General features: G+C 52.7%; 1 protein-coding gene across 4 annotated transcripts in view; it reads right to left on the bottom strand.

The window, feature by feature from the left end:
- The window catches only part of FBXO31 (F-box protein 31), a 44,342-nt gene that overhangs the window by 5,751 nt on the left and 11,868 nt on the right, over positions 1–26,723 (bottom strand). The window contains exons 1-8 of one of the 4 annotated variants that reach the window (XM_082862659.1): positions 24,536–24,927; positions 23,786–23,857; positions 20,263–20,349; positions 12,606–12,682; positions 9,838–10,005; positions 9,148–9,222; positions 1,681–1,790; positions 477–630 (exon numbers count right to left, since the gene is read on the bottom strand). In XM_082862659.1, coding sequence (XP_082718785.1) covers positions 477–630; positions 1,681–1,790; positions 9,148–9,222; positions 9,838–10,005; positions 12,606–12,682; positions 20,263–20,349; positions 23,786–23,857; positions 24,536–24,563 — 771 coding nt within the window. In that variant the 5' untranslated portion in view covers positions 24,564–24,927. Of the gene's footprint in view, positions 1–476; positions 631–1,680; positions 1,791–9,147; positions 9,223–9,837; positions 10,006–12,605; positions 12,683–20,262; positions 20,350–23,785; positions 23,858–24,535; positions 24,928–26,723 lie in introns of those variants that run through there. The other 3 variants (XM_082862656.1, XM_082862657.1, XM_082862658.1) reach the window with 3 other exon arrangements.

Genomic DNA, 26,723 nt, shown 5'->3' with positions numbered 1-26,723 from the left:
CCACTCAGCTCAGAAATCCTCCCACTGCGTTCCCAAGCGGCTGAGGCCAGGAGGGGCCACGGGGGCCGGAGTGCTAATGCAGAGGGTGTCCACCATGGCCACACCTCAGGGTCACCCAGGGAGCTCCTGGAGCCCCTCACCCGGCCCACCCCCATTAAATCAGAATCTCTGGGATGGGGCCCCAGCATCAGTGTCTCCTCCACCTCCCCAGGGATCCCGGGTGTGGCCAGGGCTGAGAGCCGTGTGGTAAGGCTGCCTTGGAAACATTCAGAATCGCCGGGGGATCCTATGGAAGGCAGGCCCTGGATCAGCAGGTCTGGGTGGGGCCTGCGTTCCCAGCAAGCTCCCCGGGGAAGCAGTGCCACGGTCCGGGGCCCACACTGAGCAGCCAGGGTGCGGCCCAAGTCACACTACGCCACGCCGATGTGATGGAGTCCACACGGTGCTGGGCCTGCCAGGGCAGCCCCTGGACTCACCGTGATCTTCGTGCCCCTGGCGTGCTTCCCGTGGAAGCTGAGCATGACGATCTCCAGGCCATGGCTGCCGTAGGTGCCCTTGAAGAGGCCAGGCCTGATCAGGTCGTCCGGGTGGCTGGGCGGGAGGTAGATGCGGCGGTAGGTCAGGCAGTTGCTGCAGGGGGAGCGGGCAGCATGAGAGCTTGGCCACAGAGCCGCACGGGAGCAGGGGCAGGAGTACAGAGCTCATGCACCTCCGGCCATGCTGCATAGGGCGGGCTGGGCAGGGTGGCCCAGGGCAGCCAGGGTTAGCTCCCCACTAGGGGCACCCCTCGTTCCTGAGCTATGCTCCCCCACATGTGCACAGCACACCTCACACCTTCTCCATCACCCCGGGGCAGGGACCCCTGAGACTGCAAAGGGGCTAAACAGGGGCCATGCGACAGGGTCCGGGGGCAGAGGGCACGGCAGCAGGGAGGCTAAGAGGCCCCCCGGGTAGACATGGGAAAGCAACTATGAGGCTCTAACACACAGGCCAGGGCCGTGACAGCACACAGCTGGTGGGTGATGATAGTCCAACAGACAGAAAACAGACACCGAGGTGGGCCAGGGAGTGTGCTCACAGTACCCTGAGAAAAAGACCATGTTCACAGTACACAGAGAGAGGGACTGTGCACACAGCACCCACCAGGAGACCGTGTTCACAGTACCCAGAGAGGGACTGTGCACACAGCACCCACCGGGAGACCGTGTTCACAGTACCCAGAGAGGGACTGTGCACACAGCACCCACCGGGAGACCGTGTTCACAGTACCCAGAGAGGGACTGTGCACATAGCACCCACCGGGAGACGGTGTTCACAGTACCCAGAGAGGGACTGTGCACACAGCACCCACCGGGAGACTGTGTTCACAGTACCCAGAGAGGGACTGTGCACACAGCACCCACCGGGAGACTGTGTTCACAGTACCCAGAGAGGGACTGTGCACACAGCACCCACCGGGAGAGAGCCTGTGTTCACAGTACCCAGAGAGGGACTGTGCACACAGCACCCACCGGGAGACGATGTTCACAGTACCCTGAGAGGGACTGTGCACACAGCACCCACCAGGAGACCGTGTTCACAGTACCCAGAGAGGGACTGTGCACACAGCACCCACCAGGAGACTGTGTTCACAGTACCTGAGACAGAGGCCGCTCACACCCAGCGAGGGGCTGCACTTACTCGTACTGACTGGTGTAGATGAACTTCATCAGGATGAGCTCCTGCATGTGCTCGTGGAAAATATCCTCCAGCGTCCGCCCCCATTCTTCCCTCAGCCACGTGCGGAATTCCTTCGAGAGAACACAGGTCACGAAAACCGCCACAACACTAGGGCTCGGAGAGGCTGTGATGCTGAGTGCATGGGATGAAGACAGAGGCCGGGCAGGAGGGAGGGGGGCTGCTGTGTGTTTGGTCTCCCAGCTCCTGGCCTCCCTTCCTGTTGAGGCGTGGCGCCAGGGGCTCTGGTCCCCACTTCCCCCGCCCGACTTCAACAGGAAGGAAGCGCAGGGACCGTGGGGGTCCTTCGGGGAGGATGGGGCTGCAGCCCATGTCGAGAGCGCCTAGGAGGCAGCTGGGCAAGCCTCGCTTCTGTGCCACCCACACAGGTGGCGTCTACACTGAGCCTGGTTCTCAGGTTTCTGGGGGAGTGGGCACAGCAGACCCCCGTGCCGGCCAAGTCAGCAGAATTGCCTTCTGCAGCCACCAATGAGGAACAGGACAGGGACAGGCGGGGCAGAGAGTGTGGGTGGATTTTCCTTTTTAAAATGTGCCTTCAGGGCTTCCCTAGTGGCGCAGTGGTTGAGAGTCCGCCTGCCGATGCAGGGGACACGGGTTTGTGCCCCGGTCCGGGAGGATTCCACATGCGGCTGGGCCAGTGAGCCATGGCCACTGAGCCTGCGCGTCCAGAGCCTGTGCTCTGCAACGGGAGAGGCCACAACAGTGAGAGGCCCACGTACCGCAAAAAAAAAAAAAAAAAAAAATGTGCCTTCACTGGGATTGACATATACACACTACTATATATAAAATAGATAAGTAATAAGGACCTACTTGTACAGCACAGGGAACTCTACTCAATACTCTGTAATAATCTATATGGGAAAAGAATTTTAAAAAGTGTGGATATATGCATATGTATAACTGATTCACTTTGTACAGCAGGAAATAACACCACATTGTAAATCAACTATACTTCAATAAAAATTTTTTAATAAAGTAAAATAAAATGTGCCTTCACAGTTATGTTCAGTAAGTATATTTGTAAAAAGAAAACTTTTATGACTACCTCATCCGCAAAGCCCAATAATTCATTATGGAATCGAACAATGAAGGATATTTAGTGCTTAACAGTTTCATTCTGTACACCTAACATAACTAATCCACAGCTCTGGGATCCTAACTCAACAGTGTTTCTAATGAATATCTAGAATTAGCTCTACAAACAGAAGCAAAAGCAATTTACAAAAAGAAAAAAAAAAGCTACAATCTGTCAATTGCTTTAATATGTTACTGCCCAAACCCTGGCAAAGAAGAGAAATTACTAGTGACTGAAATAAACAACTATTAGAACTACAAGGTCAATGTATAAAATTAACTGAATTTTTGTATACTAGCAGCACAAAACTGGAAAGTAAAAAAAAAACTTAAAAATCCTACTTACAACAGCCACAAAAGACATAGGACTTAGGAATAAACATTACAAAACGTGTGATACCTCTACTCCGAAAACCACTAGATGCTGCTGAAAGGCGGGGGAAGAGGCCTACAGAGTAGAGGCACCTGCGAACAGGGAGACTTGGTATTGGGTCAGCAACTGTCTCCAAACTGATCTACAGACTCAACATCAGGCCAATCGTAATCCCACCATGCTTTCTGTAGAAACTGACAAGTTGATTCTGGAATTCGTTTGGAACATCCAGAGCAATCTTGCAAAAGAACAAGGTTGGAGGATGTACACTAGCGTGCACTGTGACCCACTACAAGACGACAGTAACCGAGATGGTACCTGAGCAAGAGGGCAGAACTAAAGACAGAGCCTGGAGGGAGCTCCCTGGTGGCCTAGTGGTTACGATTCCGGGCTTTTGCTGCCATGGCCTGGTTGGGGAACTGAGATGCTGCAAGCTGTGCAGCCAAAAAAAAAAAGAGAGAGAGAGAGAGAGAGCCTGGAAACACCCACGTGTGTCTCAGGAGTGGACTTTCGATCACAGCATCCAAGCCACCTCCCAGGGAAAGAAAGTCTTTTACACAAATGGTGCTTGGACAACTGCACAACCACAGGGAGCAAAGGAGCCCCGATCCCCACCTCACACCACACACAGGAACCATTCAAGATGGGTCACAGACCGAAAAGTAAAGTGAAGCTACCAAACTTCTAAAAAGAAGAGAGAGAGAGAGAGAGAGACACTCTCTTTGCAACTGGAGGGTAAGCAAAGTTTTTTAAGACAGAAAACAATAACCACTAAGGAAAAAACTTGACAAATTAGACTTCACCCAAATCAAAATCTTCCACTTAAGTGGCTTAACTCATGAAGGGTAGGCCCTTAAAAAAAAAATCAAACAGAGAAATAACAGATAAAAATGGAAGTAAAAGAACGTAGTGATTTCAGTGTTGCCATGGTGCATAATCAGACTCGAGCTAAATACCAGGAAGCTGGCCTGTGAACAATCATAATCTTATTTACTTTGCATGAGAAGGTCAGTCATTAAGAATACCAAGCAGACCCAATTACTCAGAACAAATATGCTTACTATGAAATTATCTTACCAGATATGTATCCACAAGGAAAAACACAGGGGCCTAGAACATATCAGACAAGACTAAGTCCACTATGGACCCAGGGCTCGTCCACCACGGCCAACACCGCCCCATCACTGCTTCACTCTGCACAGCGGCCTAGGAGCTGGGTGCTAACATCTTCCCTGTTCTACAGAGGTTTGGGGCTTGGAAAAGTCAACAGACCTTTCCAGAGCCACCCAGCTAGCAGGTGGCAGAATTAAACCTAACCAAAGGCCACGTGCTAACCGGTCTCATCTCTGCCAGGGCCAATGCCAAGGCTGGCAGGAACGTGGTGAGGCAGGGGGCTAACGTGCCCTGGTGGGCTGTAAACGGGGACCAGCAAACTGACAGCACGTAAAGAGAATCTGGAATATCTTCAGGGCCTTTTACCCAATTCCATTTCTGTACAATCCAAAACCACAACGTTTTTCCAGAGTTCAGGCAGTGGGTCACAGTAATAATGCCCGGCATCTCTCCTGGGCGGCTCCGACCAGCTCTGGCACTAAGTCATTCAGCGTCTTACTCAACCCTCCAGAATCACTCGGCACCGCAGGTAATCTCATGGCCCCATTTTACAGACAAGGGCTGAGGCTCCCAGAAGCTAAGTCACTGAGTCACATGGTCAGGAGGGTAACAGGGGAATATCTGACCACAAACCCCAAGTCCAACTACAGGATGGTCACACACCTACAGTCATTACAGCGCAGCAGATGACAGATGGAACGCTGCATTAAAAATAAAGTTTGTAGGGACTTTCCTGGTGGTCCAGTGGTTAAGATTCCACACTTCCAACGCAGGGGGCATGGGTTCAATCCCTGGTCAGGGAACTAAGATCCTGCAGGCTGCGCAGCATGGCCAAAAAAAAAAAAAAAAGTTCGTAAAGAAATCTAATGAGACTGGGAAATGTTTCTGGAACAACGGTTAAGCTAAAAAAAAAATAGAAAAACTATCCAAATTAGATAGTTAGACTGCAATGACATCACGAAGGCTGAAGGAAACTTGAAGGGATGATGGAGGACGGGCACGGAGGCCGCTCCTTGTGGGGCTGTGTCAGCACTCTTTTCCCTCCCGATTCTGAAGATTTCGGATCTGATGATGACGAGGTATCATTTTAGGAATGTGGCGAGAAAGTACATAAGACAAAGGAAAGCAAAATAAAAGCCACTTGTGTGCAACTGAGGGGAGTCCAGCGCCAGAGCCTTCTGCAGGGCCGAGCAACCGCAGGTAGGGCCAGGCCACACGCCCTTCCCTACCTCTGCTCCCCCTCACAGCGACCCCCGCCCCGATTTCCAGAAGCCTCAGGCTGCAGGGCCTGGACGGGCGCGGGCAGGGAGGGAAGAGCCAGGAAGAAGAGCAGGCAGCGTCTGCAGCGGCAGCCAGAGAGCAGACGCACTGCTGGGGTCTGGGCGGGCGAAGGCCTCAGCTGCTCTCAAAGGCCCAGGAGATGAAGCTGCAGTTTGAGCAGCACAGGGAGGGCCCCCGGGAGGGGCACGTAAGGAGCAAGCAGGACACCCCAGTCCTGAGGGGCCAGATCCCGCCGCAGGACGTCGCCTTGGAAGGTGCACAAAGCTGGCAGAAGTCCCAGAACTGGGGACTGGGATGGGGAATGGGGTGGTTGGCAGCCTCAGGATGCAGCTTATGCAGAGCTGGCCTTGGGTGTTGACGAAGGGATCACAGCCAGCACGGACTGCAGGGGCTGGGGCGGGCACCTCCACATCTCTCCACGGTACCAAGGACAGCCTTCTGCCTGGAGACAGTGATAAGCAAGGCCCGTTCACCTTCCTACCCTCCTAGGCCACCAGGAGTCCTCCATTCCCTTGGGAAGCACCCTTGTGGCCCAGAATTTTAAGTGACTATCAACCATCAGAGCACAGAGCAGCCCGGAATCCGGGGCCGAGACTTTCACCTCTTCTTCAGAGCTGTCAGGACACACGGCAGTGCCCACCTCACGGCTCCTCCTCTCTCCCTGGAGCCTGAAGCCACGCTCTGGGTCTGAAAGACTCAGCTACAGAGTGAAGATGTTTCAGGCTGACACAGGAATCCATGGGAGAACCCGTCCCCCAGTCCCCCAGCTCCCCCCTTGGAGGGCAAGAGGAAGGGAGACAGGAGACGGCACAAGGAGCCAGCAAAGTGGCCCCGGGCAACTGAGATGGACAGAGTGACTGTGCCTCACACAGCAAGCCCCCCTGCCCCCATGACTCTAGGATGGATTCCTCGGCACCTCAGGCAGCCCAGCCCCTGCTCTGCCTGCAGACGTGCGGCATCTCCCCACCCCAGACCGGCAGGAGTTCCAAGTCCACTATTAAATGATTCCGAGGCCTAGAGAGAAAAGAAAGGCTCCCCAGTTCTAGAAGCCAGCAAAAGACTGCTCCTAAAGCCAAAGACAGCACAAAAAATGTTAGACCAAGCCCGTTCATCAATGCAGAAGTCCTAAATAAAACAGGATCAAAGAGCAGCCAGGAGCAGAGAGAACTGTACCCCACGATCAAACAAGCTCTCTTTTCACGACTTCAAAGTGGTTAGAAATCTATTAACATAGGTCATCACATTACTAGATTAAGGGGAAAAAAAAAAATCACCTGATGGTTTCCACAGATGCTAAAAAAAACTGGTAAATTCAATATCATTTCTCAATTAAAACAAAGCCCTCTTAATAAAACACGGATAAACAGCTCCATCCCTAGCATAATAACGTATATCTTGACCCCAAGGCCACCTTGCTGCCTCGTGACAGGACCATGTGAACCACACCCACCACAAGACAAGGGTGCTGTCCTCACCACAAGGGGTCAAGGAAGAAGGAAATGTCATTATTTGCAGCTAATCAGTATTATCCTGGAAAACTCAAGGTAATCAACTCAAAGATGCTCATAAATGAAAGAGAAGAGGCAGTCAGATGGGTGGCGTGCAACAGCTTTTATATATAAAGTCACCAGCTGAAAGATACGAGAGCCAAGAGTCCATTCACAACAGCAACGAAAGACCAGACGCTTTACAACAAACGTGCACAATCTACCTGAAGAAAATCAAATTCAAATGGCAGCACAGGACGAAGATGGCATTTTGAATCGTAGAGAAAACCTGCATCACTCAGCACCAGTGCTGGGGTGACTGAGGGGTACCTGCACTACAGCCAAGGCGGGCTGAAGCTCACTCTACAGAATAAACCCACAGAACCAGCGATAAATGTGGGAAACAAACACGTGAAAATGAAAACACGAGCGCGCCTGTAAGTATAATTTCAAAGTGGGGAAAGGATTTTAAGATGACATCAAATTAAGAAGCTATTCACAGGCTTCCCTGGTGGTGCAGTGGTTGAGAGTCCGCCTGCCGATGCAGGGGACACGGGTTCGAGCCCCGGTCCAGGAAGATCCCGCATGCCGCGGAGCGGCTGGGCCCGTGAGCCACGGCCGCTGAGCCTGTGCTCCGCAGCGGGAGAGGCCACAGCAGTGAGAGGCCCGCATACTGCAAAAAAAAAAAAAAAAAACTAAGAAGCTATTCAGGAAGGCGAACTCCCTGGCGGTCCAGTGGTTAGGAGTCTGCACTTTCGCTGCCCAGAGCCCAGGTTTGATCCCTGGTCGGGGAGCTAAGATCCCGCAAGCCACACAGTGTGGCCAAAAAAAAAAGGAAAAGACAGATACAACTGCAAATATAAAAATTAAAAACTAAATTCTACAAGTGAAAACATACCTCATTTCAAACCAAAAGACAAAAGAATGAAGGAGGAAAAAATATTTGCATCTCGTATCTTGAAGGGTTCACTTCCTCACAGGATGAAAACTCCTACAAATCAATTAGAAACATAACAACAGCAAACAGGGCCGGCAAAGGGTATGAACACAGATTTCACAGAAAAGGACCCACAGGACACTAATCCTAGCCTCAGACAGAAGAGAAATGCAAATTAACCACCAAAGTCAGGATTCCAACAAAGCATTTTATTCTCACCTTAACTTCTAGGTGTTTTTCTAGTTTCCACAAGGAGCATGTTATTGCCTTCATAATGAGAAAAAATACCATTCCGTCTCCAAACTGGTGAGGCCACACACGGCAGTTGGCTCGCAGGAACTTTCTCTGATCCCAGAGTATTTCCAGAAATCCATTACATGGCCCTTTTAAGGTCTCAACAGCTGAGGAGGTTCTATTCTTGGAAAATATGCTGTTGACGTGTTTCACTTAAAAGTGGACTTGGAACAGCCACTGATGTGTATGTGGTTGTATGTGAGACTGTGAACGACAGTGTTATTAGGGAGGGAAGCACGTCATTACCATCACCTTCACATACCATGCGTTCGGGAAAACAAGGGCCTCGTTTACCCTCAACAGATTCCAAGCAGCACGTGTGTACTCTCCATCTGCGCTGTCTCCCCGCAGACCCCTGGCTACCAGGGACCCAGCAGACTCAGAAACGCTAAGAGATGCACCCGACAAATAAATGCAACGAGGATCCTGCATTTAAAGGGCTGAGGTTTTCCTAAGAATGTTTCGAGATGGTGGTGTAACTAAAACTCAAAGGCGATGTGAGATTACTCGTGCAGAAAGGAAACCCAAAGACACTCACGCAGGCTCACCCACCACATGGCTGTGACCTGGGAACCTCCACCACGGGGTTCACGCCAATAAAGGCCTCTGGTCTCCCTGCAATTCACATCCAGGAAGAGACCCCACCGCCCACGGGCCTGTTGTCAAAGGGGCGACGGAGAACCAGGCAGAGAACTATTTCTACTCGGCCCGTTCATCCTGGGGGTGGTGGGGACTCAGAACCTGGGCCCAGCACACACGCCTACAGCGCCAGCATGAGCCTGGGAGGCAGCCCTCCCTTCAAACTACCCACCCTCTCAGCTGCCCCGCAGGACAGGAGGGTCCGGCCTCACCTCCTGCCTCCCACCAGACATCCTGTGGTGGTCCGTCTGGTTGCACTTGGTGGAGAACTCGTCCTTCTTCACGATCTTGAGTGTCCACAACAAGGAGAAAGGGTAACGAGTCAGCCCCTAACCCCCACCAGAGCAGGCGTGCACCAGTCCCTCCCGCACCCACGCATCCCACTCATCTACAGGACCCCAAGAGGCCACCAGATCGCGGCTGCTCTAAGAAGGAAGGCTGGAACCCCCCTGAGCACACGCTTCCCTCCCAGGGGGCCAGGCGTCGTTGTCCCCCGGGGGTTCCGAGAGCAGCACAGAGGGGCTGGCGCTCTCCTACTGAGATAGAGAACAGGCTTGCTCTCGGGCTGGCCACCTGCCAGGCCCACATCCGAGAGCAGAACGTCTGGTTCCAAGTTGATGCCCTTGCGAAGAGGAGAAAAAGGAACAGTGAGGAATCTCGCTTGGAAGGACAATTGGCTCTAACCAGAGGCAGAATCAGGGGAGGCTCCGGCAAGTGAATCTCTGAGGAGCGACAGCAGCATAGCGCACAGAAGGGCCGGGCCAGGGCCCGCTTCCCGGTCCTGCTGGCCAGCATGGGCGTGGTGCACAGCTGGGAAGACCCTGGCAAACAGCTGGCAGCAGGCCCGGGACGAAGTGAGGAGACCCAGCCCCTTACCTGCACACGCTGCCCCGCGTGCTCACCTGGACGTGGCCATTGTGGGGCCCCCTGTGGCCGTACATGCACTCCACCGTGGCCGACTTCCTCTCCATCAGGTGGATTCGGAACAAGGGCTTGAACCGCATCGGGTCGTCCACATGAGGGTCGTGGGGAGGCAGGTACATCCAGCCAATGATGAACAAGCCATCCACCTGTGCAGAGGTCCACACACGGCTGAGGGGGAGGCGGAGGCTCAGCATTCGCACCCCCCAGGTCACCACGAGGACCATTCCTGTCTTCACACTCCGGTCCCGCGGGGACCCTGGGGCCCCATCTAGCGCAGCAGGACGAGCACGGCCCCGCCCACCAGTGTGTGTTCATCGAAAAGTGGTTTATGAAACATGGTGACTAAAGTTGATAACGCTGCTATATCACTGAAATCTACTAAGAAATGAACTCAGTGCTCTCCCCACCCCTCAAAAAAAAAATAAAAATGTGAGGTGACGGGTACGTTAAATAACTAGACAGGAGAAGCCTTCCACAGTGCACTTGTACATCAAATCAGATCACCACAATGTACGTTTTATATATCTTACAGTTTTGTCAATTATACCTAAATAAAGCTGAAAAAGTAACTAAACGTTTTAATAGAAAATATAGTGGTTAGTCCCAAATCCGAGCAAACCTTTTAGAGAGAACTTCCAACTATGAAGTGGGGGTGGGTAGGTGCCGGGAGCACAAGCTAAAAGACATAAGAAAGAAGCAGGAATGATCCAGAAAGTGCGACACCCAGCAGGGCGACTGACCAGAGGAAAACGGGAGTGCTGCTTTCCACAGAAGAGACTCAGGAGGCAAAACAAAGCAGGCAGCACGAGGGCCTGCTTAGATCCTCGTGTGAACAAGCCAGCTGTCGAAGGCGGTTCTGAGACCGTCAGGGAGCCTCGAGCGTGGACTGGGCCTCAGGTAATCCAGGAACTACTGCCACTGCTGTGAGGCGTGGTCAGGACCTCACATGTGTGGGAACGTGTGAAACACCCACATGGTTAGAGATCCACACTGAAGTACAGACATGAACTGACACGGGCCTGGGATCTGCTTTAAAATACGGAAAAGAAAAGGCAAAGGGGCAGAGACAGACACCGTGAACCTGGCGCACTACGGCCAACCTCTGAGTCCAGGAGGTGGGCGTCTGTGGGCGTTCACCCAGCCATTCCCTTGTATGTGTTCAAAATGGCATCACCATCACCATCACCCTTGTATGTGTTCAAAATGGCAAATGATAAAAGTGGTGATCAGGTCAAAGGAGGGGGCAGTCTCCAGGCACGTTCTCAGTGGAGGGGAGGGGGTGGCCTCTGTAGCCCACTGGGGATGCCCCAGCAGTCGCTCCTGCCTTCCTGGCGGAGCCTGGGTCCACAGCTTCCGGCTCTAGCGACAGAGGAGAGAACTTAATCGCTAACCATCTGAGACAAGAGCCAATTGGCGGTGTTCTGTCATAGGCTCCATTTTCCCCTAATTATCCCCTGCTTTCAGAAGCCTTTTTTTTTTTTTTAACTCTATTACTCACTGCCAGTAAGACAAACAATTATCACCCTCCCCGACTAAAAGAAAGGGAAGAACCTGCCCACGCTGGGAGCTGTCTGTCTTGGCCCCCGTGAGAATGTTCTAAAAGCAAGGCTTCCCCAGTAACATTGAACAGAACAAATATAAAGCAAGTTTCCTAACAGACGTCTCCACCAAATTATAAAAAATATGAGGCAATATTTATCCCTGCCCAAACCCCACCTGGTGAGCAAAATACAGAGTGACGAAGTAACCAGTCACCCCGTGGCCTACGTGAATCAGGCTCGGGGGAGGCCACAATGAGGCTCCCTGGGGGCCCCAAAGGCCACAGTGAGGCAGACCCATGAGCCGTGACACGAGCTGCAGCCAGTCCCCTGGACGTGGCTTCTGGCCTGCCAAGCGCGTGTGCAGCGCCGGCCAAAGGGCACCTGGCTGTGTTTTCCCTGCACCATCAGCTGCGGCAACATCGAGGCCAGGCCCCTGCCCAGAGCTCACCAAGTACGATGGCCCCACTCAGGTCCCGGCTTCTGTCCCAGAGGCACCACTCGTGCCTGGCAAGAGCACCGGCGAGGGCTGCATCCTGCTAGACACCGACACCAGTTAAGCCCAAGAAAAGTCAGATCTGAGTTTCTCAAATGGACCCAAAAATGAGCAGCTATTATATGCTTCTAGGCAAGTGACCTAGAAGCATATAAAAATTAAAACCAGAAGACTCTTCTCCTGGCTACGACCAAGGAGCTTGTATCAAACAGCCCCTCCTGCTGAGACCAGCTATAAAGCCTGAATAAAGTAAAGTTAAAATGCTGCTTGTAGACCTCAGGGGGCAAGCCTGAAGAGAAGGGACAGACACCTGCCATGACACCAAGCCTGTGCCACTTGGTCCCTGGGTGGGGCGGGCCTGGCGTGGGCTTTCTGTCTAGGGCCAGCCTCCGAGGGCCCCACATGGCCTCCTTTTCTTTTAGCCTGCGGACCCGATTTAGGGCAACGAACCAGTGCACAAGGCAACACTGGAGTGCCCCGGGGGTGTGAAGGCCGATGGCCCCGAGTGTCCAAGAGGCAGGGACCGGGGAAGGCATCCCGTCACCACGAAGTTCGTGGGTGTGGCAGAAGCCAAGAGCTACTTAAAATGAATCTCTGCTCGCTAGGAAAATAAAACCTGGCCCAATGAGTCTTTGTGAACAACTGGCCTGCCCCTTGGAGGGAGGACACAGTCCCGTCCGCAAGAACCCAGGCCCGACGCTCTGGAACTTACCACCACATTCAGCAGTCCTCCATACGGCCCGATATCTGGCTGCCACAGTCCCAAAATGTGTCTGTATCGGTGAAGCACTACAGGGAGAGAGAGGACAGAACTTCATCAGAGCCAGCTGATCTTCACTTTACAGTCAATAATCGGAGGAAAGGGCGTGAGGAAGAGGAGGGATGTGTGAAGAAATCCCTCACGGAGGCTCGTAACAGAGCCTTGCAAACAAATGTGGATTCAAGCAAATATTACAAGTGTCTAAATCATTCTAAGAGTAAAAATGTAACAGACAACTGGGTCATTTTGAAACCCAGCCTCTGCGTATCAGCTCCAATGACAAGGAACTGCTGCCTCGAAGGACGTGCAGTGGGCGCCCTTGTGAAGCAATGAACCTCCCCTCCCATCAGTCTACACAACGGAGGAGATGTGGGACTCTTTACCAGGGGCAGAGTCCAAAACATCATGGGGCTGTAGAGTAAGATTTAATTGGATCAGCTGTCTTTCTTTTAAACACACACACATTCCCCCTTATTTCAAAAGCAGCGCATGTATATTCACTGAGGGCAACGGGAGAAAAGGGCACCTGATGCCGACCTGAGACCCCACTGCACGGCCATGGCCAGCACAGTAAATGCCCTGGGAAGAGTCCTTCGCTTCCATTTCCTCTGCATGTGTATTTGTTGAGTGAACAGTGAACAAGTGAAAGAATGAGCAAACTGCACAAAGAAGACAACCAGCTCATGCAGGGCCCTGCCTGCCAGCTTCAGGGTCTGGGGTCTCTCTGCAGCCAGTGTGTGGTGGTAAAGTTTATATGTCAACTGGACTTGGCCATGGGGGGGGGCCGGACATTCGTAGTCAAACATTATTCTGGTATGTCTGTGTTCCCGGATGAGATTAACATTTAAATCTGCAGACAGAGAAAGCAGATTGCCCCCCCCTAGTGTGGTGGGCCTTGTCCAATCAGTTGAAGGCCCGAGCAGAAGAAGGCTGGTGCTCCCACCAGTAAGGAGACACTCCTGCTGCCTGGCTGCAGGCTGGGATATCAGCCTTTTCTAACTTCGAACTCTAACTAAATCATGGGCTCTTCCTGAAGAGGACAAAAAGGCTAACCCTCCCACAAACACAGGGGAATTTTCTCCTGCCCGACTGCGTTGAGCTGGGACATTGGTCTTTTCCAGCCTCTGGATTCGAACTGAAACATGGGCTCTTCCTGGGTCTGGAGGCTGCCGGATTTCGGACTGGAACCACACCATCAGCTCCTGTGGGTCTCCAGCCTGCTGACTGGAGATCCTGGGACTTGTCAGCCTCCACAGCTGTGCGATCTGATTCCTTATAATAATCTCTTTATACATGAAGAAATTGGTTCTGTGTCTGAAAACCCTGGCTAATACTCAGTGGGAGCCATGGACGGTCTCCAAGTGCTAGAGCTGCATCATCACAACCGACTTCAGGAAGGAAGACCAAGCAGCAGAGCCCAGAGGGACCTGAGCCCAGACAGCAGTTCTCCAGCCACCACTTGGTCTGGGGAACAGAGAAGAGGAACATGAGGCCAGAACCATCCCAAGCCTGCAGGGCATGCCGACGGCTGGTGGGAAAATGCCAACCGTTCCCTAGGTTTCAGCCTGAAGACACACTTCTCTAAATGAGCCTCGATGGCCTGCACGGCACCTGCCACGCACGCCGAGGGCAATCCTCTGAGTCGGTTTGCAAGACACACATTGAAGTCAGTGGTTATTTTATGGCCATACCCTGATGGGTTTTGTGTTTGTTAAACAAGCAATAATGAGCAGGGTCAGGAGCCATAAACAAATACTGAACTCAGACAGTGCAACACACACTCAGGTGTTCAGGGGTGAAATTGACTGATGGCTGCCAGTTACCTTGAAATGCATCGCAGAACAGGATGGCCGGAGGGACGGGTGTGTGGGAGTGAAGTGGAGCAGGGTGCTATGGAATCGGGTAAATGGGTGTTCACTGCACAATTCTTTCTACTTTTCTGTGTGTTTGTAAAATTTCACGATAAAATAGTGGATAAAAAATTAAATGGGCCCATACAGCATGGTCTTCTCTTGTCTCCCCTCCCCTCATCTCCCAACTTGACTGCTGACAACGTCTGGTTCTTTCCAAGATCAATCAATCTGATCTCGAAGCCCCTGGAAAGACTGTTCAAAGAATATGCCCAGACTCAGCAATTCCCAAAGGGGAGTTCCTTGTGTTGCTTTAAAAGCAACATCTCTTTGAAATAAAAGTTCAGCCTCCCATGTGTGCTTAGAGCAGCCACTGTCTCTGGATTTTAAGCTCTGTGTGTGCCCCTCGCCCCTGCTGACACGACGCTGGCTCGCCCAGCCTGGGCCCACCCAGGACAATCCGAGGGGAGGTCAGAGACCAACGTCGTCATGTGGACCGTGAGGCACGGGGTTTCCTCAGGCCACGTGACACCTGTGTTCTATAACGTGTTCTTTAAGAAGTCTCAGAGTTAGTCTGGCAGAAGTGACCTGAAAGACTCAGCAAGTCCAGGCAGCACTCAGACAGAAGGAGTCCACTTGAGTCACATGAAACTCTAGGTGTCAGGAGTGGGAGGGCAGCCTGTCCCCACGGCGACCTTGTGTGCCCGGGGCCTGCTGGGCAGGGCAGCTCTAAGGCGTCACCACCACAGGAGGTACGGAGCACGATGAGCTCAGGCACCGGCCCCTGTGCTCTCCTCTGACCCGCACCCGGACCCTGCCTAGGGCACACAAGGGGCCTGCGGGCTTAAGACAGAATCCACAGCACTTCCTGGCCCAGGCGCTGACCACACCCCAGGGCTCCTCGCCTGGAAGAAGATTCCAGCTCAACAAGTCCTCCTGACGCTGTTTCCAAACAACCACTGACCATGCAGGAGAGTAAACGGGATTAAGTCCCAATGACACCGGCTCAGGTGCAGACGGCGGGCTTGGGACCTAGGACAGCAAGTGGACTGGGTCAGACCCTTCGGGTGCTTTCCTGTCAGAGACAGGTGTGCTGAAAGGGCCCAGCTCTTAGGAGACCACAGAAGATAGGCATTCGTGGGCAAGGGGACCCAAACACCAGAGAACCACACTTAAACTCAGTCAGAATAACGACAGCACTCCTGCTCTCAGCCCCACGAAGCAGGACTTGGGCCTTCCAGAATGAACACCAGCTCAGAGACTCTTCCAACCATTGATCCCCGAGGTCAGCATAGTTGTGTTCAGAAAACCATCCCTGGCTCTAACACAACCCTCCTATTCCCCAAAATAGGAACAACTGTCCAAGATGGCTAAGGGGCAGCTCAGCTCAGGAGCTAACAGGAAAAGAGTCCTAGGCAGGGTTCTCATCTGCCAACAGGAAGGGTCACTTAACAGGCCAAGTGGGAAACTCCGATACACTGGACAACACCCAACCCGAAAGATCCAGCTCTCCTTGCACAGCATGCTCTGATACTGAGCAGTCGCTTCCCCGCTGTCCTACCAGCAGCTGTCATTGCCCACCACACTCGGGACAGCGGCCCACCACCCAGCAAGGCCATAACATCATTCTTGAATCACCACATCTGTCGCTGCAGAACTGAAGTTTCTTGCCCAAAGGCAAATCATACATGCAACTAATGGTATCTCCCGCCACTTGCTAGAAGCTTTTGGTAATTAGAATAAAATCAGAGGAGGGAACACTTCCAAACTCATTCTATGAGGCCGGCATTACCCTGATACTAAAACCAGACACAGACAGCACGATAAAACAAAATTACAGGCCAATATTCCTGATGAACATAGATGCAAAATCCTCAACAAAATATCGGCAAACCAAAATGGATCATAAACCATGACCAAGTGGGATTTATCCCAGGGATGCAAGGATGCTGCAACATCCACTAATCAATCAGTGTACTACACCACATTTACAAAATGAAGGCTAAAAAACCACATGACCATCTCAATCCATGCAGAAAAGGCTTCTGACAAAATTCAACATCCATTTATGATAAACGGGTATGGAGAGAATGTACCTCAACACAGTAAAGGCCATGTATGACAAACCCACAGCCAGTATCACACTCAAAATGAAAAACTTAAATCTTTTGAAAGACAAGGATGCCCACTCTCCCCACTTTCATTCAATATAGGATTGGAAGTCCTAGCCAGAGCAATTAGGCAAGAAAAAGAAATAAAAGGTACTCAAATTGAAAAAGAAGAAGTAAGACAGTCACTATTTGCAGATGACATGATACTATACAGAGAAAATCCTAAGGACACCACCAAAAAGCTATTAGAGCTAATAAATGAATTCAGTAACATTGCAGGATACAAAATCAATACACAGAACAAAATCAGGAGAAACATTCCATAGACACGTAAGTAGCAGAGGGTCTCTCCTCTCTCAGACATACATACTGTTGGTGCCCCACTGCCCTTTCCAGGAGCCCCCTTCTGTTTTATTCTTACCAATGGTCTCCTTCCTTCCTCAGTAACCATCCTGCAATGTGCTCTTAGCTATAGTTGGCAGACTGGGACTTCCCCTCCAAAGACTCTACCCTGTGTTATCTGCACCTGAGGATTAAAAGTGGTCTGTCTCCTCACCAGTGGAGGGGGGCGGTTTCCACCAAACTCCTCATATCTACTCGAGCAATCTGAGCTAAGATGCTGGGTGTGAACCTCAAAACCCAGAGCCCTACAGGTACACGACGTTATTTTTAAGTTCAAAGTGCACTCGGACAGTCACCATCGATTAGCACGTACAGACACGTGTTAGACCCATCGTAAAGGCAATATACCCCCTAGGACACTCCTGACGCCTTACAGACATGGATTATCAAGACCATCAGGAAGCTACATACACACACCAAGAGCAGCTGATCTGGGCCACAAGGCTGTGGGGAGATATCATCTCTTGGGTCCAAGGGAACGTGGCCCAGAGGACTTCAGAGGACGAGGGGACACGAGGCCCCACGGCTCTAGGAAGAGCACAAGTGGATGAGGAACAGCCCCAGGGCCTTGTTCCTTACAAGCCAGTCATCACAGCACACGTCTCTGGAGCTTTGGTGAGTGTCAGAGGATGAATTCCAAGCTGCCCTCGGTTAGGACACACTAGGACGCTGGAACACAGAACACCTGGGCGTACAGAGGTTTCAAATTCAGTTGAAACTGGTTTTTTGTTCACACACTTAAGTTTCTCACTGATGTTTTAGGAGACCATCCAGGTAACAGACCAGTCCACAGAGAAAGGCAACCAATGCTGACAACTGGTTATTTTCATTATGTTTTCTAGATCTTTCAAGTTTTCTACTGTATTTTTATAACTGCACTCACACCTCAATGAGACAGTAGTCCCCAATTAAAACAAGTCTGCAATACAGCTACAAGCAGCTGGGGGGCATCACGGCATGTGGCTCTCGTCGGACGTGGTCTCCGAGAAGCATGGTAGGAAGTCTGGACGCAGAACTCGTCCTCATCAGCTGCAGGAAGCTTCTGCCCACGGCTTGGGGACAAAAAGAACACCCCCCAAAACAACTCTAGGTGCTTCCTAGGTCCTGGCCACCCCCAGAGGTGGGTCAGAATTCCACACTAGCCCCATGGTATTAAGTTCCAGATGGGCTGTTGTTCCAGAAGAGGTCTGTGACAGCGGTGTGACATAATGGACCTCTAAGTGCTTGTCTGCTTGTATCGAAAATCCCGCGGCACCCAGTTCCCGTCAGCACAGCCAGTGTCATTGATCCGCTGTTCTCATCAATACCCGCTACGTCACCGTCTCTCCTGTGGGGCTGGAGAAGGCACCAGGGCTCACTGACTGCTAAGCAGGGAGAGCAGCGCAGTCCATGACAAAATGTTCTAGAGAGCCTACTGCTGAGATGGCAGGGAAAAGAACGGAACTTGTGTCCTCATAGCCAGCCGGCCCAGCCCCACACTTGTGGTGATCGCTCCCACACCCATCACCCCAGGGCCTGGGTGACACACAAGGTGGGTTTGTTAGCCCAGACACGCCCCCAAAGCATGCTGCCCACACCCAGGCAGCCCTGTCCGGACCCCAGGATAACCCCGAGTAAAATGGGGCCAGCCAAGCACAAGGCAGCTAGGTGGCTGGAGTCTGATGGGGGTTAGGAGGAAATCCACAAACGACTCTATTCCCTCTACTCTGAGTAGGTTTTGTTAGAAACTGGGCACTTCTTTTTTTTTTTTTTTTTTAAAGATCATTTTTGGTGTGGACCAGTTTTAAAGTCTTTATTAACTTTGTTACAATATTGCTTCCGCTTTATGTTTCGGGTTTCTTGGCCACTAGGCATGTGGGATCTTAGCTCTCTGACCAGGGATTGAACCCAAGCCCCCTGCATTGGAAGGCGAAGTCTTAACCGCTGGACTACCAGGGAAGTCCCGAAACCGTGCACCTCTAAGACCCAGGAGTGGGTCTGCCCCACGGTGGCAACACCGACATGAGGAGCACTCGGAGGGGTGGAGTAAAGAGCAGAAGGGTGTCCCTGTGCTTCTTGAAACATAAAAACAGCTTTCGGGACTTCCCTGGTGGCTCAGTGGTTAAGAATCTACCTGCCAACGCAGGGGACACAGGTTTGATCCCTGGTCCGGGAAGATCCCACATGCCGTAGAGCAACTAAGCCCACGAGCCACAACAACTGAAGCCTGTGCACCCTAGAGCCTTCAGGCTGCAACTACTGAGCCCACGTGCCGCAACTACTGAAGCCGCGCACCTAGAGCCCATGCTCCACAACAAGAGAAGCCACCGCAATGAGAAGCCTGCGCACTGCAATGAAGAGTAGCCCCCGCTTGCTGCAACTAGAGAAAGCCCGCGCGCAGCAACAAAGACCCAACGCAGCCAAAAATAAATAAATAAAATTAATAACTTAAAGAAAAAAAAAACAGCTTTCAGTGCATCTCGGCTCAACCCAATAAAAGGCAGGGACAGCGGGCTTCCCTGGTGGCGCATTGGTTGAGAGTCCGCCTGCCGATGCAGGGGACACAGGTTCGTGCCCCGGTCTGGGAAGATCCCACATGCTGGGGAGTGGCTGGGCCCGTGAGCCATGGCCGCTGAGCCTGCGCGTCCGGAGCCTGTGCTCCGCAACGGGAGAGGCCACAGCAGTGAGAGGCCCGCGCACCGCAAAAAAAAAAAAAAAAAGGCAGGGACAGCATTCATCACCTATGGAATGTGGCTTAGAAAATCTCCAGAGATCAAGTAATGCCAATCGAAGGAGGAATCAGGACCTAAGTAATCAACTGTTTCTACACACTTTTGTCGTGTGTGTGTATGTACACTTTGAATTGACAAATGCTGTGCAAACGTGACTGACTAATAAAGCCCAGATGTGAATGCTTATGTTCCATTTTGCAATAGGAAGGTTTTGAGGCTTCCACTCTGCCTCAAGAAGCGATAAATTTTAAAATGCACAGCAACATGGTGATCTTGCTTGGTACAACCCAAAAACCCAAAGCTGCTGCGGACACCCAGCCCGTCTGTGCAGCTGCCCTGGAGTCGCCGCTCAAGAGTGACCCTGGTTGTGCCAAGCCACGGAGGACGCTGCAGCAAAGTGCAAACCAGCAAACGCCAAGGAGGTCAGCTCGATCTCAGGGCCGAAGCTGCCTCGTGCTGTAAGTGAGAGGCCCTATCCATGCAGCTTCTCAGTCTTGCTCACCCACAAAAGCGGAAGCCAGCAGGAGATACGTACGGCAGGTGTAAACATCTCTGTATTCCATGTGCTCGTAATCGGGAAGAATTTTCATGAAACGGCCCGACTTCACACGAGGGTTTATACCTGAACAGACACAGCAGGGAAAGGGCTGAAGATGGTTCTGCCTTCTCGACTGTAGAAACCATTTTCACAGGACTCAACGCCTGTCCCTCACCGACATCACACGCTTCCCTACATCCTCGACCCCCAGAACCAAGCGGTTGCCAAGGAGGCAGGTCTGGCCAAGAAGGAATTGTGGTGACAGGTGCTCCTGTCAGTCAGTGATCCACACCAGGAACTCATGATGGCCGGCCCGCTCGGGAACCCCTCCGGGCTCTCTCCCCATCACCCACCACAATCAGCGGGGCTCACCGAGGTGGGAGGGCAGAGGTCGCAGCTCACAGATATTTGGGGTGGCTGTGTAGGGAACCCTGTGCCCCGCTGCACACCTGGCATTGTCCTTCACCCGCTGCACGTGTGTGTTTTGTTTTTGACAAAGGACCGTGTTTGCCAGCCTCCTAACTCAATCAGACCCCTTCACCCCTGGACTGAGGTAGCTGACTCTACCATCTAAGCAGGAACTAGGGACGACTGTCTTCTACCACCTATTCCAGAAGCTAAGTGATTTTCTCCTGGATAAGGCCTTCAAAGCAAAATCACAAAAACACAGTTCCTGCACTGTGAAGATGAAAACTGAAGCTCGCTTTGGCCGGGGCAGATCAAACGCTCAGGGGTGCTGATAACAGATAATATGAATCAGTCTCTGGATTTGGCAACCATGTTCAAGGGGTTAAGAACCAGCAGTCAAAGAAGTCTCCAGACGTCCTCCTTTGCCTCATGGTGACCTCACCGTGGCCCTTGTCCCCTCTCCCTGGCCCACCTGGACCTCCCCCTCTCTCCTACTCACTTGCCCATCCACCTGTGTCCAGACGTCCCCTCCACAGGACAGATGCCCCCAAGGCCCGGGCAACCCCTCTGCCCACAGCTGAGATGAGCTCTGTGGGGGCCTTCATTCTCACACGTGTTCTCCTCTGGGTGCTTCAGCCCCCAACACCTAGCAGGTACGAGCACCTGCCTCCCTCCAGGAGTATTTTGAGGGCTTATAACTCTTAGACAGAACTCAAGTGGCTTTGAGATGATATCATCAAATGGCCTAACAAACTCAAAAAGCAGTGAGATGATAAGGACTTCTCATATTAGATCCTCATGGAAACAGCTGACCGTCCCCAAAGCCAGGAACCTCTCGTTTCTGTGCGCTCACAGGGACTCGTGTGGGGAGTGTGCCTCTGACTTGGACACGACGCCCATAGCAAGGGCGGCCTCCTGGATTCTCTGCTCTGGGAGACTTAAGACACGGACGCTGGGGAGCAACACTGAAGCAGAGAGTGGAGCGGGGCCCTGGGGGCACCCCCAGGATGGAGGGCGGGACGGGAGGGAAGGGGACACAACCACCTTTCCAGCCCTGGAACTCCGGGCTCTGCAGGGTTCAAAGTGGCACTGTTCTCACCACTGAGACCACAAGACAGGAAGGAGTTACATTTTCACGAGACATGACCACTCGGGCCCCAAGACCCACTTCCCCTGGAGACACGCATTCTCTTGGGTGGGTGGGACATGAAGCAGAGGCCAGAGAAGAAACCAAAGTGCGAAGCTGCGCAGGGAAGGAGGCGCGGGAGGCCTTGCGCAGACCAGCCCTGCCCTGGGCTTCAGGACCAAGGACAGCGGCACGGGGGTGGGGTGGGGCGCTAGGTTGGGATGGTGTCTGAGGGTGGCTGAGGATGCAGCCCGAGCCCCTCAGCAAGTGGAGACAAGGGGATACGGGGAGGTGGCAGAGGTGAGGCTGGGACACACAGAGCTCCCAGAGAAGGTGGGAGGGGGCAACAGCCTCGAAGGCACAGCCAAGCACCAACATGGAGAACCACACGTGCCCAGGGCGGCCGGGGAAGGTCCACGAAGAACTTAGAGCCTCCAACAGGAGATCTCCCCGCTCGTGAGCAAACTCTAACCCAGGAACACTGGCCAAGCCAACATCCCAAATGGCCACGGGGTCGAGGTGGAGAGAAGTCTGACGGGATGAAGAAATCAGCCCAGATTCAGGGACCAACTGCGCCCCCCCGGGCTGTCTCCCCACAGAGCTGACGCTCCGCAGAAGTCCACACTCTACCTGTGCGGGGGATGCGGGACACAGGAGGAGAGGCGTCTCCCAGGGGGACTCTGAGAGCAGCAAATCCACTGAAAAGAGGGAACACAGCAAGCGACACCAACGAGCAAGCCCCTGACACTGGAAGGAAGCCTCCAGCACGCTGGCTCCCACCCAGCAGCCTGGCCCCCGGGAAGTCCCTCCATCCTGAATCACAGGTTTTTCCGAGCAGGAGCCCGGTCCCCAGCCTCTCGGTGTTTAAGTAAGAAGCATCATCTGGTCTAGGTGTTCAGGGCAGAACTGGTCCAGAGTTCAAAAGAATGTGTAAGTCAGGGCTTCCCTGGTGGCGCAGTGGTTGAGAGTCCGCCTGCCGATGCAGGGGACACGGGTTCGTGCCCGGTCCGGGAAGATCCCACATGCCGCGGAGCGGCTGGGCCCGTGAGCCATGGCCGCTGAGCCTGCGCGTCCGGAGCCTGTGCTCCGCAACGGGAGAGGCCGCAACAGTGAGAGGCATGCATACCACAAAAAAAATAAAGAATGTGTAAGCCAAAATCTACCAAGATGGTTTTAAGATGAACACTTAAGGTCCTTTTCAGAGAGGTCAACAGGTCAACCTCAGGCCAAAGAGGAGTGGGCCACCATGATCCTTCTTTCCCTGTCCTCTACTACCCAGCCCCGAGTGTTAACAACACACGCCACACCCCGCTGGGCAGGGACAGGAGGGCTGCTCCCCACGGGACGGTGTGCCCACTGCCCCTGGGTGATGTCAGTGCCAACGGACACCCTCACAGCCTCACGCAAAGGGCCCTGAGGAACGGCCAGCAGAGAGGTGCTTGGGGTCGGGGGCTCTAGGCATCACGGAGCATTGCTGGCGACTCTGGAAAGCAAAGGGGCGGGGACAAGAAATGGGGGCGCTGGGAGACTCAACGTGCCTGCAGGAAACACGCCAAGGAAGGGCCGGGGCTGGTGCGGTCAGGGTGGCGGGGACGGGCCCTGGCAGCTGTCACGGCTGCATGTCACAGTTGCTCCTGGTGTCCACGTCTCCAACCAGGCTGCGGGCCTGGGATCTAGAGAGACGGGCACCTCCAAGCACACCACAGTTGTTTCCAGGGCAGCCACGTTCCCCAGAGGAAAGACACCTTCATCCACCTGCGCTGCAAAATCAGGGTCACGATTCACTCAGAAAGGGAGAAGAGAGCCCCCGACCTTGTCAGTGCTGTTACTACCAGCGCTGTCTCTACAATGTCAAAACGGAACTTAAAGCGTATCTGAGAACAGACCTGTGGGCTGAGGGCCGTGGACTTTTATTTTCCGTGGCTGATGTCTCTGAGCACCTGCTTCAGGAGCAAGCCAACAGAAGCTGGTGGCAGATTAACTTACGCTTCGCGTAGACGTCTCGACTAGACACGCCCGCGACCTCCAGCTTCCGCAAGTTTTCACAAACGCCGTACTCTGCAACGAGAAACGTTTGCTGGAAATTACAGTCAAGAAGTCACAAAGCAGCAGAAATATTAATAGACAGACGTGCGGGTGGGGGTGGAGCAGGCACGCCTCAGCCTTGGCCTTGTCTTCTCAGCCTGACCCTTCTTTCACTGTGGAGATTTCATGGCCCTTCTCCACAGTCAGTCAACACCCTCACTCACCAGTGAAGCCACTACTCTATTTTTAGGCAACTCCACTCCGCATGAAATAGCAACCTGCCATGTCTATTCTGATAAGCTCTAGAAACCTAATCGCTCAAACTCACAACCAGACACCCTGGTTTATGACCACGGTGTGGCAGAAACTCAGAGTCTGGAGACGATACGAGTTCCCATGGAAATGAGACCATCACTGGTGTCAGGGTTCCACGAAGGCCCCCCTAACCCCCTCCTGATTCTGTGAAACGAAGACACAGCTGGGGCTGCCCAGGACGGCCTTGAAGCAAATCCCTGACACCCACCTCCATGGCCAGCGCTCTGCCCCACCTCCGGGAGAGAAACCCAGGCGTGGAGAGGTTGGTGACTCAGCAGTCCTTCCAGAAGGGGGACTGCAGTCTGGCCAGCAAAAGGCTGTCCACCTCATCACATCACAGACCCCACCCCGGCCCCAAGGCCTGGTCTTTTCAGTGGAATGGATGATGACACTAACCCAACGCTTCTGTGAGGATTTTGACCATATCCAAGCCAAGCTCAAGATGCAGACCGTGGAGAAACCAGTTGGGGCAAGGCGGTTAGCACCTGGCAAACCTCCTGAGATGGGCCTGCCCGACGGTGCTGCTTCCCCTGCTTCCACTGCTGATGAGCAGACCATGGCCTTGCTCGTCACCAGACAAAAACACACATTTTATCCTCCTGACAGGAAGAATGTGGACTCCACTCTGGAGTGTTATGCAAGTTACAAGAACTTGTCAGGAACTAGATAACAAAATGTGCTTGTTTGTGCCCTTGGACGGGGTGACACCTGCATGTCACATGAGTCACCAGCAACTGAGAGGCCCTGGTTTGTCAAAATCCTTGCAGACCATGCCAGGGACCAGCTGGAAGGGCCACTCCCACCCTTGTTGGCGACCAAGCTGCAGCTGGTCTACCTGTGCTCTTGAGAAGAGCTCTGCTCCACAACGAGCTGTCTTCATGATTCCCCGTCTGCTCTGGGATGTCCACCACAGCCAGGTGGCCCTCCTGACGACCACAGCGGCTGTCACCACCTCGTGTGCTCTCCATAAACAGTGTCCTTCCCTCGCACCAACCAGGCACTCCAAAACCGTCACCGCACAAGACTGGTGCCTCGGTTTGTTTCCTATGTGATGCTAAAGGACAGGTCCTCTCCCGGTTCCAGCAGTGACCAGCGCACGGGATAGATGAGCTGCACCTCTTGCTGCCTTGTTGACGAGACAGTTTGGGAGCCGGGGTACGGGTGGGGCGCGGGGTAGTCTTCTCTGAACTGCGCGCTTTTGTGATACACGTGGACACTCTGCCGGTGAGATGCAGGGCACAGACCCAAGGCGCGTCCGAGTGTGCCCCGGCGGCCTGCAGCACACTGAAGCAGCAGTGTTGCCCCACAGCATCTGCCGACCCAGTGGGTGACTTTCGCATCTGAGCCCAGCGATCCTCCGACCTGCTAGAGACAACGCACCACGTCCCAGCACCCGCTCAGACTTCCAAGCGATTCTAAGGTTTTTAGCCAGGATGACCAAATTGTCAAGAATCTCTGCACATCGTGTCAAGAAAAGGTGCTGATAATATCACACAAGAGATGACCCTGCACGAGCAGACAAACCATCCACAGGAACGCCACTAGCAATCAGAAGGAAAGCAAATGCATGATGCAGTGCTCATAAATACAGCAATGCTTAGTGGGTTTTTCTTAATGTTCCCAGAAGATAATAAATTCACCGAAGCGGAACAATGTCATTCTGACCCAACTGCTCCTTCAAGAAATGTTCAGTATTTTTCACATGATGGAAAAATCTTTTTTTTTTAAACAGTGGCTCGGAACAATTCCACATACTCTGACTGTTCCATAAACCTTCCCATAAGTCATCAGGGAAAGTGCCCTTAAAATAGCATTAAGGCCAGTGTACATGCAGAACCACGGATCCTTCCCCCTAGAAAAACTCACCAGTGTTAACGCCATCCTACCCAAGACCAGCATTAACGCCGTCCTACCCAAGATGGTTAAAGTTAGCACAGCAAACCGTGCTGCCCACAGCTGCTTTCTAAGTGCCAAATTTGGGTTGCAGGCTGCCGATTCAAATACTTTCCTTGCTAATCTATGACATAAAGTAGCTTGTGAAAGTCTGTTTTCAAAGTGTCTACTCCAAAAATGGCAGCAAGTAAAAAGAAAGTTGGGAAGGGGGAGAAAAGTGGGTCAGCTGGACTTGAGGAAATTTAAATTAACCATGGAATTACCATATGATACAGCTATATCCTATTTCTGGGTACGTACCCAAAAGAGATGAAAGCAGAGACTCAGAGATGTTTGTACACCCATGTTTACAGCAGCACTACTCACGATAGCCAAGAAGGGGAAGCAACCCAAGCGCCCACCGAAGGATGATGGGCAAGCAAAACAGGGTCCATCCACACGATGGAATATTCTTCAGCCTTAAAAAGGAAGGAGAGTCTGACACCTGCTATAGCCTGGCCGAACCTTGAGGACGTTGTGCTGAGTGAGATAAGCAGTCACAAAAGGACAATATTGTATGACTCCACTTATATGACGTCCCTATAGAAGAGCCACATTTCACAGAGACAGGAAGTAGAATGGTGAGTGCAGGGGCTGAGAAAGGGAAAATGGGGAGTCAGTGTTTAATGGGGACTCAGTGTCAGCTGGGTAA

The sequence above is a fragment of the Leucopleurus acutus genome (genome assembly GCF_964270905.1).
Source record: "Leucopleurus acutus genome assembly, chromosome: 20".
Lineage (NCBI taxonomy): Eukaryota > Metazoa > Chordata > Mammalia > Artiodactyla > Delphinidae > Leucopleurus > Leucopleurus acutus.
Note: the sequence above shows the minus strand (reverse complement) of the source record. Positions and strands in the feature narration are given on the sequence as shown.